The sequence below is a fragment of the Mchenga conophoros genome, linkage group LG16 (genome assembly GCF_057382185.1).
Source record: "Mchenga conophoros isolate Kocher_MC1m ecotype Shallow Benthic linkage group LG16, M_conophoros_male_GT1.1, whole genome shotgun sequence".
NCBI lineage: Eukaryota > Metazoa > Chordata > Actinopteri > Cichliformes > Cichlidae > Mchenga > Mchenga conophoros.
In genome coordinates this window covers 3,240,329-3,252,476 of record NC_140541.1, presented here as the reverse complement: position 1 = coordinate 3,252,476, position 12,148 = coordinate 3,240,329, and the positions used below count along the sequence as shown (strand labels likewise).

General features: G+C 44.6%; 1 protein-coding gene across 1 annotated transcript; it reads left to right on the top strand.

The window, feature by feature from the left end:
- The first annotated feature begins 588 nt into the window (after nucleotides 1-588).
- Nucleotides 589-5,610, top strand: ndufa10 (NADH:ubiquinone oxidoreductase subunit A10). Its single transcript, XM_085249990.1, has 10 exons — nucleotides 589-747; nucleotides 2,225-2,393; nucleotides 2,513-2,728; nucleotides 2,798-2,884; nucleotides 3,005-3,126; nucleotides 3,250-3,329; nucleotides 3,897-3,951; nucleotides 4,026-4,111; nucleotides 4,192-4,300; nucleotides 5,448-5,610. The coding sequence occupies exons 1-10, from the start codon at nucleotides 673-675 to the stop codon at nucleotides 5,514-5,516; spliced, it is 1,068 nt and encodes a 355-aa protein (XP_085106116.1). The 5' UTR covers nucleotides 589-672; the 3' UTR covers nucleotides 5,517-5,610.
- The last annotated feature ends 6,538 nt before the right edge of the window (nucleotides 5,611-12,148 follow it).

The following is a 12,148-nucleotide window of genomic DNA, read 5'->3' as shown; positions in this document are numbered from 1 at the left end:
CTCAGCTGTTATGGAAAGATATCACAAGTTTCATCTCTAACAGCATCTTATCAAAATTTGTATGTTTTTACCAAAACGTGTTATTTGGTTATACTGACTCATTGATCTGATTTTAATCAAACACCACATCTATAAAGGTTTCCACTTTCAGGAGAGAAACACAACTTTATGTGACTAAATTTGTTCATCTCCCAACATGAAAGAAAATTTCATCATGGGCAGAAACCCCCTTCCCCCCCCTGACTTTGCCCCCATATGTTACACATTTCACTGTCTATCCCTTTTTTTGCTGCCTAGCCTGACCTGTCGGCCCAATGTAAGTTTGTGACTGGGTCTGTCATCTCAGCTGCAGGCAGCTGACAAATAAAGCTCATCCTTATTATTCTCTTTATTTCATTTTTCTCTGTATGTGTCGCCTGCCTCTGTCCTATTTCTTCCACTGTATTATAATGTTGCACTACAGTTGTGCGACGTGTTCTTCGTGTATTATGTTTGCTGTTAAAGTTTCTGTTGAAATAAAGTTGGAGGAAAAAAAACGGTACGTCATCCATGCGACGTATAATGCGTGCGACGGGCCAAAGTACCCAGAGGCCTCGCGTGTGTGACGTATAATTCCGTCACCGGGCTGCGAAGACTTTCGGGTCAGCTCGGAGGGTTTGTGCACAGGTTATCATGGCCCTGAGGACAGTTCGGCTGCTTATCCCGGCGAGAGCAGCTGCTTTCAGAGTAGTGACCGCGGCGCCGAAGGTAAGGACCCGCGGTGTGCCGGGTTTCTGTCCGGCTTGGCTCCACTCTGATTCACAAGGGCAAGCTATCTTAGCTTAGCCGCCACCATCACCGCCCTTCAGTCACAGGCTTGGTCTTAATGTTGACACTCACCTGTGTACCGTGCACCTGTGTACCGTGCTCCTGGTCCTGTTTGCATGGAGCAGCCTGGATTTGAACAACATCGCTCTTCCAGCTCTAACTAAAATAGCAGCTCGTCTAAATAAATGAGTGCGTATTAGCTGATGTTGTGATGCTAATATGTTGTTTTGTTCCTGACAGTTTTTGAGGCTGAGTGCAGCTGCTTCATGCTCCTTACCAGCTCCGGTCATAGACGTGTCATTTCCTCTGTTTATGGATCATCTTGTAGTGCAGGGATGGATCCGTTAGTGTTTAAGTGCATTTAGTTGCAGATAGAATATAAAACACCTCAGCACATGCAGACAGGAGGTGGATGCTGCTGCACCACACTTTAGAAGAATCTGAATACGTGGAGACTAAGCTGTGTAAAGATGGCTTACGTGTTCGTTGTGCTTATATCAGCTGAATAAATACGTCGTGTTCATGTAAAAGTTTGTGATGGCTGTAAAGAATTAAAGATGACTCGTCCTGGGTTTTTAGAAATCTGCCAGCACCGAGCACTGATGTGATCTGACTGGAATCACTTAAACAGCTTCTCTAACTAAATGCAATAGAACAGGAAAAATATACATTTAATGAATGATCAACCCTGTAATTGGTATTAATAAGACAATAAATGACAGCATCCCCTCATTTATTTGCACTTGTGTCCTTTCTGCTCGGCGTGACAGCCTTTAATGGTCACTGATTTCTCGCCGTTTTCACCGTGAGTGCAGATACATCACGTTGGGCGCCGCTGACCACAAGTGAAATATTAACTGAGATGATGACAACATGTTCTGTTAATGCAAGTTGAGTTAAAAACGTCCCAACAGCTGTTACCACAAACAGGCTGCAGCCCACAGCTGTAATGTTGTTGGCTCCCTTTATGCTCCTGCTATCAGCAGATGGTCTCCTGACACCTGGTGGAATAAACACAGAACAACATTGAACTGATCGACTCATTGATCGCATGTTACTGTACCTAATCCAGTTTTTAGAGTCAGGTCTGCGCTACAGTCGTGTGAACATTGAGGGGTGGGGATGGGGGCGGGGTTATGTCAGGGTAGTAGCTGTACACGTGTTAGTTACTGCAAAATCAGATATGCATGTTTGGTTATATCAGGGTCCTTTAAAATGCTTTCATTAAACATATAATGTTGACATATTGAAGCATTTTTGTAACATTTATTTTTGATGTGTACACGTTGGATTCTTTCATTGTGTGTAGACACTTACTGACTCACACCAACCGATGTATAGAATAATGGTTCATTTGAGTGATTAGCAAACCCATCGTATCATTTAGAGGTTTATTCATTGATTTCTGATGATCCAGGCCAGCGTTCATACAAGCTCGGTGAGAAGCCTGCGATATGGCTGGTGGGCCTACGCTCTGGGGGAGAGGACCACGCCACGCTTAAAGCAGTACAGCAAAGTCATCTCTGTGGATGGCAACCTGGCCTCGGGGAAAGGAGCGCTGGCCCAGAAACTGGCCGACAAACTGGGTAATTATCTAATCACAGGGATTCTTTCCCACCACAGCGATACGCAGCTTTAGACTGAGTGGGCACATGGTGCTTGGAGTTTACGCTGCAGACAACAGCTTCTACTTGTTTGTGCGCAGGGATGCTGTACATGCCTGAGCCTGACACTTTCTACCTGGACAAGATGACCGGGGAGAAGGAGCCGCTCCCCGTCGACTTTAATGGGATGTGCAGCCTGGAGAAGTTCTACACAGACCCCAAAGCTGCAGATGGAAACAGCTACAGGCTGCAGCTGTGGATGTACAACATGAGGCTGCTCCAGTACTCTGATGCCATCGAACACCTGCTCACCACAGGTATCTCTGACTCAGCAGTGCAGTTGATGCGTACGGCAGAGATCTTCATCCTGGGCTTTTGTTTTTTAGGTCAGGGAGTGGTCCTGGAGCGCTCCCCCTTCAGTGATGTGGTCTTCCTGGAGGCCATGTTCAAACAGGGCTACATTAGGAAGGAGTGTAAGTGCTTCTGCATCACTAACAGCAGGGGGGCGAGTATTACAACACATACAGATAATCAGCAGCATCTCCCCACTTTTCACCTGATGGTGATGATGTGTGCGACCTGTGGCTTTGCAGGTGTGCAGCACTACAACGAGATCAAAGACATTAGCATCTGTGAGTTCCTGCCGCCACACCTCGTCATCTATGTGGACCTGCCAGCTGAGGAGGTGCAGAAGAAGCTGAAGCAGAGCGCCAAGGTAGAGGCACATGTTCTGTTAGACAGGAGACAGGATGTCGGCTCAGTGTTTCATTAGAACAGCAGAAAATAAAAAGAAAACCACCTCATAGGTGAGTTATGTTTTACATGTGTTTGTTCTCAGTCCTACCTTCAAAATGTGCCTCTGCCATATCTGAAGAGCATCGAGGAGGGCTACAAGAAGACGTTTCTCCCCAAAATCAGGTAAGATTGTTACATATGCTGTTAGATATCTGACCAGAGTCTTTATATAAGGATGGACACTGGCTTCAAGGCAGAGGCTTAACTGCATACGGCCTAGTGTTTCTTTGACAGGCGTAGTCTTCTGCCTAAAACATCATTTAGACACGAAATTCTTTCGTGTTGGTTGAATAATTACCTAAAAGTATATTAGACCAAATCCAGAGGTGACTCAAAAGTTTCAGACCACAAAAGGGAGAGAAATGCTTCTGCCAATCTGTCCAAAATTCAGTTTTTGGCTTGTTTTTGTGTTCAAAAAAGATTCAAGCTGGAATATTAGGTCAAATATTAGGGAGAGAGGAGGACTCCTGTCGTCTCCTCGTCATGGTGTTTGAGTTCAGTAGTGATCTGTGACCGTTTGCTCATATTCCAGTAATATAGCCTCAGTACATCATTACTGTTGTTATACTGTCACCACAGCTGGAAGCAGGGGGGCATTAGTGGACACAATTTCACTGCAATGTGTGAAAGACCCAGAAGGTTTCTGTGTAACACCACCCCACCTCCCCCACCTCCACTTTTCCTTTTCAGTGAGACGTCAGAGCTGCTGGCTTATGATGCAACCCAGGCTCAAGATGTTGAAAGGGTAAGATTAAACTGCAGATGTCATCTTCACCTCCAAACAAACACAGTGGCTGATGCCTCGCACGCTGTCCACAGGTGGCAGAAGACATTGAATATTTGAAGTTTGAAAAGGGGCCGTGGGTGGAGCAGGATGATGTCAGCTACCACCACATGAGGATGCTGTGAGTGTTGGGATGTATTTTACACACCGTTTCGACTGGAATGCAAACGTGAGCTTTCTACCCTTTTCTGCATTTGACAGTGTGGAAGATAAACAGAGGGTGGCAACCCTGACCCACATACCCAGGTTCCTGCCAGAGATAACCATCGGAGCACACGACTACGATCAAAAATACTACGCCTATAAGTCGGTATGTACGCATGTCACATTAGCTGCATGGAACAGGACCGCACTGAGCTGGTGCTTTGACATCTGTAGAGAGATCACGTTCAGAGTCATCAAAGATTAGATGCAGCCGTGGCCTCGGTTTGAGTCCCCTACGTCTCCTCGTTCTGCAGTTCTTACATTCACACACGTAGGCGTCCACACACACGTTTTCCTGGCTCTTATTTTGAAGTCAGTCATATATCTGTGCAGCCGTTAGGAACGGGCCAGCCCGCTGAGGTAAAGCCTGTGTGTGGAAAACACTGCACCACCCGCACAGAGCTGATGGGTATTTTTGCCTGTAATGTGACACACACACACACCACATTGCTCTCTGTGGTTTCCCTGAAAGCCATTCATTGACAGCTGGGAGCAGCAGAGTGCACAGAAACACAGTGCGGCACAAAGGCAGGAGAACGGCGCCCCTGAGCCACATTCAGCACATCTGCAGCTCCAAGGATGCAGACGATGTGTTTGGAGATCACAGCGCTGCGCGTTTCACCACACAACAGCGTGCGGCTGCCGTTCCCCGTCTGACAGCATCTTCAGTCTCCGTGTGCTGCATGGAGTCTGACCTGACCTCGTTGTTGAGCACTTTATTACAGCTTGTGTAACCATATCGAGGCTGCTGTATAAATCCTCCTCGTTTATACCGAACTCGCTAAGCTTTCCAGTGCGGCGCTGGCGACACGATGCAGCTCATTTCCTTCTGCTGAATTATTGACTCGCTCGTAGTTACTCGATGGCAAATGCCAGATGTGGAATATTCTACGAGGTTGTTTGTATCATCGGTCTTGTGGGGAAACATTTGGGTCTGACCTTTTCTCTTTATTGACTGGTGACGTATTCGCCTCCCACTGCTGCAGGAATCATAACGCTGCGGAGGGCTGTAACCTGACATTTTGTTGTGAGCCCAGATCGTAGAGCAGAGAATGAGAAGGGTGACACATACTGGAACAATCTCCTCCAGTTTACAAACAAAGCCTCAGAAGGGCATTTGGATCCTGGCTGAATATGACTTCCACTGAAGGAATGTTGTCCAAGAGGCAGCTCAGCGAAGCTGACACAACTATCATCATCGTCATCATCTGCACTGGTTAAATGCACTCCTCTGTTGTTCTCGGTCCTTCTAGATCCCTGGGAAGAAGTACGCCCGTGGATATAATGCTGATGTTGGAGATAAATACATCTGGCTGAAGTGAACTTTCCACTCTCATCGTCGAATCAGCCCACTGAACTCACTGTCTTCTAATGTACATCCCAAAATATGTATGTATTAAAATAGATTCTGACTGAGTGGCTGCTGTCCTGTCTGTGTGTGTAACGGACTGTTGGCAAACACGTTTGACCTGAGGTAATGACAGTGAGTTACTGTTGGTTACTGAGCCAAGATGGACCCCAGTAGTTTCTATGTGTTCAGGTGTAGCCAGCCTAAAGGTGTTTGCTTCAATATTTCCTCCTGTGTTTTACCCAGCAGCACTTTAGATTCATGCTGCTGTTCAGTGGCGTGAGCAGCAGGAGGCGCTTGTGAGCTCTCAATAAACAACAGTTAATGGAGTGTAGGTGCTGAATTATTCACTGGCACAGGCTAACATTAAAGGCCAAAACAGTTACAGCGTCCAAACTGTCACAGGAACGGCCTGAGGAGAACGGCGTTTCTGAGTCTGGGGCGATGGCAAGTGAGCAGTGGAAAACAATGAAACTGTTTTCATTACAAGATCTCAAAATGATGAAGAAACTATTTTTGAGACTATTTCCTTTTTAAAAATTTCAAAAACTGTTCATCAAAACAAACATCAAACACCTCCCACAAAATGAGCCGTCTCAGGCTGTTTCCCCTCTCCAGTGACCTCTCCCATGCCCCCAGTACATGTACTGGGTTTGCTTCACTGTGTAAATGTTGCAGTCTTAGTCAAAGGTGGTTTAATGTCTGGTCTATAATCCAGCACCTCCAGTTTTCTTAATTTGATAAAGTCAAAAAGCTCCTGGCTTTGAATCCAGTGTGTGTGTGTGTCTGTGTGTGTGTGTGTGCGTGTGTCTGTGTGTGTGTGTCTGTGTGTGTGTCTGTGTGTCTGTGTGTGTGTGTGTGTGTCTGTGTGTGTGTCTGTGTGTCTGTGTCTGTCTGTGTGTGTCTGTGTCTGTCTGTGTGTGTGTGTGTGTCTGTCTGTGTGTGTCTGTGTGTGTGTCTGTGTGTGTGTCTGTGTCTGTCTGTGTGTGTCTGTGTGTGTGTCTGTGTGTGTGTCTGTGTCTGTCTGTGTGTGTGTCTGTGTGTGTGTGTGTCTGTGTGTCTGTGTCTGTCTGTGTGTGTCTGTCTGTGTGTGTGTGTGTGTGTGTCTGTGTGTGTTCTCCTGCCAGGACAGACAGTGAGGTTACAATCAGAATCCAAATGCTTGCTCCTGTGACTGCCAGCATGTCATGGAGTGGGTGGGAGGTGTTGTCCCACATTGTCTTTATCTTGCACAACATCCGCCTCTCAGACACCACCTAAAGGAGTCCAGAGAGTTAAGTTGTTCTGCTTGCATGGCAGGATCTCTCCATCATCAGAGTTTCATTGCTGACGTGCTGAATGAGTTATTGAAGGTTTCTGCCATCACACATGCTGTCGAGGTGGTTAGTAACAGGCCAACTTGTCCAGCACGCTGACTGTAGCCTACACCGCAACAACCTGACGTTCTCCAAAGTGCAGCCCAAACACGTCTGTCGCCCCCTGGTGTCTGGCTGCAGTATAGTCCCCCTGACATGAAAGCTGATGGGATCTGGTCAAACTAATAAACTCATATTTTCTTATCAAGTTGGTTTGAGTTGAAGGAAACATCTTCACATATGTCGTATGGATTTTAATTACTATCTTAAAATTGAGGCGTATACAGTCCTTGGTCAACACGCTAGTCTCCATCAGCGCGACAGGCCGAACACTTACTGGTGTCTATTTTTAGATTTCACTAGACCAGCACTGCTTGGCTTGCTCTCCCTTAATGTCTTAATGCTAAAAAACTCAACTGTTATTTACGTTTATTTTTAACATAAAGTCTACATTTGGTTTTTTACAGTAATGACTTTTTAAAACTTGTCCAAATGGGGTTAAAAGTTTTCCTTAGACTAAAAGTCTGCAGATGAAATGTGTCGTCTCAAACCCATCTATCAAAAACATGATGACAATTGTGTTAGGAGAAAGCTTTCGACTGGTGTTACATGGAGATCTGAAAGTGAGCATTTTCATACCATAAGAAGCTTTTGAACTGATTGAAAGGAAGCAGAGCTGCAACAGGACAAAGAATACACAGTTCCTATAGGAAGGAAATCAAACGTGTGGTAATGATGTTGCTTGTTCCCAGTAAGCTGCGCATGAAATTGTCAGTAAGCACAAACAAAATGTGAAGGTTGTAAAGAGAAAACATGTAAGTGGGAGATGTCAGAGAGCCAGGACAGAATACTGAACGCAGATTGTTTACAGCAAACCAATGAAAGAAACAGAAGTCGGTGTCACTGAATGAAACTGGATTCACATGTAGAGAAACCACCAGTAACACCTAAACAGACAAGCACAGTCAGGTAGTGGCTGTGGTCAGAGGGACAGTGCAGTGAGGCTCAGTGAACCCCGAGAGCCTGTGGCGGTGCTCGGTCCTGAGGAGCTGCTCTGCAGGAACTGCTGGAAGCAGCTTGATGGAGTCACTGGTTTCATGACTCAAATAACTGAGCCCAGTATAAAAACATGTACTACCTTATCTTACTACTGTGTAATGGATGATTCCATACTCTACTTTTTTTCTACTCTCTCATTAGTTAAAAATGGTTTAAATCAATTTGTTTATTTAATTTAAAGTAAATTGTAAATATAGCTCAAAAAAGCACTCAGTGCCGTCGAGCCAACAGTTTGTTACCGTTTCTTTAGCTCATCTACAAAAAACGTTTGACATAAAACATATTTTTGCACAAACACAAAAAGCTGTTTGCCAAAAACGTGGCATATCTCTGATGATGTGCAGTGTTTCCTTAACATGAAATGACAAGCCTAAAAAAGTACAACTACAGTGAAACCCCGACGTACGACATGAATCCGTTCCCGAGGGTCCAAGTCGAAGCACCCATCCCGCCTTTTGAGTGAGGCGATGCTGAACGATAGGCTATAGGCTAATTGCTAACTAGAACAACGTCGTTCAAGTGGAACAGCGAAGACAAGGGGTTGTCACATGATTCAGAAGGCATTGTAGGCTCAGCAAATCAGAGCGAGCGGATTTCGTTACTCGGGCATTTTGCCGTAACACGGGCAGAAATATTGCCATTCAGTGCCTTCGTAACTTGAATCTTTCGTTAAACGGGGTATTCGTAAGTCGGGGTTCCACTGTATCTGCAGTAGATATGTGTCAGGACCTGAAAGTCCTGAGAAATCTGGCCTTTCTGATGAGGCTTTGGCCATCTAAGCCTCATCACTTCAATTCAGTTTTATTTATACAGCGCCAAATCACAAACAGTCGCCTCAAGGCGCTTTATGTTGTACAGTAGATACAGAGAAAAAGCCAACAATCATATGACCCCCTATGAGCAGCACTTTGGTGACAGTGGGAAGGAAAAACTCCCTTTTAACAGGAAGAAACTTCCAGCAGAACCAGGCTCAGGGAGGGGCGGGGCCATCTGCTGCGACAGGAAGAGACATGCTGTGGAAGAGAGACAGATTAATAACAGGTATGATTCAGCAGAGGTCTGTTAACACATAGTGAGTGAAGAAGAAACTGCAGATCTGTTTTCAAAATGTGCTCTGACCCCAAACACTGACAATGCAGTAAAAACAGGGTAACAAAACCCAAAATACACAACAACAACACTATCAGCCTGACCTGGCTGCTGTGATCATCCAAGTACAGATGTTTTATTATCGTATAATAAAAACTGCTTTTGCTTTTGTTTGCACATGTTTCTATAAATCACTTGACTGGTTTCCCTTTTCCCAGTATAGTGAGAGGATGCACTGTAACCGCACTGTAAGCATGACTGTCACTTCCCAGATACCAAAGATGGCCCCCTTGTTGAAGTTGGAACCATGTTTGTTTTTTTCACCAGACTCAAGACTACCCAACTGTAATATGATACTTTAGTTACACCAAAAGACAAAGTAAGACTCACCTGCTGAACAGTCCTGTATTTACAGCTACAAACGCGTTTCCATTTATTAAAATGTAAACTGTCCAGCAGGACTAGGCCACAGGAGCTGGAAACAGCTTGTGAATGTCTTTCCTGCTTCATTAGTTATTCCATTTTTAATTGGTGGAGCATAGAATTACCAGTATCTCAAAAGCTAACAGCCCCGTGGTGAAATGCATCACATAGTCAACTGGCCCCGTGTGGCTGATTACAAGGCTTCTAAAGCTGTTAAATGGCTTGCACGGCTAGAACCACAGCGCCACTTCTCAGTAGCTCCGCTGATTAAATCTATCAGCAGCAGATGTAGTTTTGTAACAAGCTCCCTGCAGTAATACTGCAGTTTTTCTGTCTAACTACTCGAGATGTTTGGCTCAGCTAAAAGCCAGATTAAGTATAGTTTAGATAAATAACAATGGAGTTAAAACATTCATTTAGAACAGAATTTAAGGTTTTTATTTTGGATTATTTGATTCTGTGAGCTAACTTTGAATAGCAGTGGTGCAGTTCATTCCAAGCCACTCTCACTTCTAGTTCCTGTGTATACAATGTGGATTTTATCCTACGGATGCATCACCTGCAGCATTATGTGCACCAACACAGGACAAAGGAAGAGCAGGAAGAGGAAGAAGTGAAACATTTAAATAAAAGGTTGATATACCAGGTGAAACACAGGTGAAGGTCGGACGAACGGTGGCAACCGTATAAATGATGACACTGGACTCGGCGTGTTTGGGTGATGTTTTCCAACTTTACTCGTAACCCGGAAGCTCCGCCCACACACAGCCTTATGGGAACAGTAGTCTACCGCTACAGCAACATCTATGGATTTGAGAAAGAGATACAACAAGCAGCAGCAGAAGCATTAGAGGCACAACAGCAGCCAAAGCCACCAGCTGGGCTGCCTCCAAGCCAGCCTGTCATGCATCGACAGCAAATATCACGGCGAGGAACACGAACCAGAAAGGAGCCTCCAGCTTTAAGGAACATGTACACTAAATGTAATGCACGAGAGTCTCCAAGAGGACAAAGAGACACCCAGCACTGGATGGGACAACCTAGAGTGGGACCACAGCAGGAACCAAACAAACAAGCCCAAACTCATGTTGCAGCTCTTGCTGAATTATTTTAGTCGGCTGTTTCTGAAGAAGGTGGTGATGTAAATGCTGTCCTGCTTCAGGAAAAGGAGGGAGGATGACAAACACTGATGAACTACACATCGAGACCGGACAACATGGAAGAAGACACAGTCTCACACATCACCTGTGGGACAGAAAGGATCGACATCAAAGAACAAGACTGTGCCAGGAAACGAGACTGAGACGGAAACACTGGAACGTAAATGTGACCTCTCAGGCCACAGACAAGAAACCTGCCAGAGCTTCATCTGACTCATGCCAAGGATGAAAAGGAATCCGTCCAAGAGGCTCGAGACACTGAAAAAGTAATAAAATAAACGAGTAAACATTGCAGGGCTCAATTTTGATTCTGCTCAAAACCTAAGAGCTTATTTTTAAAGCCTGGATAATAGAAACTGTGAAAAACACACATGAATTCAAGTGATAGACTTTAATGATAACAAACGCAAAACAAAAAACCAACAGCAACCATGTTTAATCGTTTATTATTCTAAGAAGAGTCAACATACAAAATAAACTGAAAAGCAGTTTGAGATTTTTTATTCTGCTTTTTGCTGCATTTGCAGTTGAACAGGATGTTAGAGGCTCCAGAGCCAGGACACGTAATATCCCTCTCATTGAACAGTCATTAAGTTGTGCAGTATTAGGTTAACCCTTTGGGTTTGTTTCCTTTTTGAAACCAAAGATCTGTGATTTGATTTCAAAGACTAATAAATGACTTGAATTTGTGTATTTTGATTCTGATGATTGGTGCAGTGAATGAAAGCCAAATTATTAGGTCTGATCTTCTCATGCTTCATAACTCTGGTTTTGGCACATTATAGTAGCATGACTGCCAGCCTGTTACTGAACATTACGAGAAATCGCTGTTGCAGAGAAAACTCGATGTTTAAAGAGTCTAAGCGTTTACGCCGTATGGCTACGCTAACTGTTCTGTTCTCAGTGGCGTCCAATGGGACCACACCACCTGTCTGTACGCCACAGGAGGGTAATTGCACGTCTAATTCGTATAACGCCACAGGCGTAGGTGACGTGCAGCCTGCATGGTAATAAAATAATAAAGATTATGAACTAACACCTCTCAGATACTTCTTTTCAGGGCGGACCTCATTTGGTTCTGTGGAGGAAAAGACTCTTAGATTTCCTGCCTCAGACGTGGTCAGGAACCTGAGATTACTGGTACCAGTGACTTTAACAAGGCACTGGTCGAACCTCAGGTAACCATGTGGTCACGATGATTTCTGAATATTGATCTTGAATTAACAAAGAGTTTGAAACATTGTTATTATTGAAGTGTCTAACTTTGGGTAACTTTGGGAGACACATTATTCGTCTTTTCTCTCATAAAAACCCAACAATGCTCAGATAGAAACGGGACATTGACGGGCGTCAGTCACCTGATCTTAACCAAGATCGTGCTTCAGACACTGAAGACGACTCAGAAACAAGCAGCATCTGAAGACGTCTGCAGTAAAGCAGAGGGAGGAAACCGTGTTTTTGGTCAGATTCATGAATTTAAAGTATTTATCACAGTATTAAAAACAACCTTCATATTCACA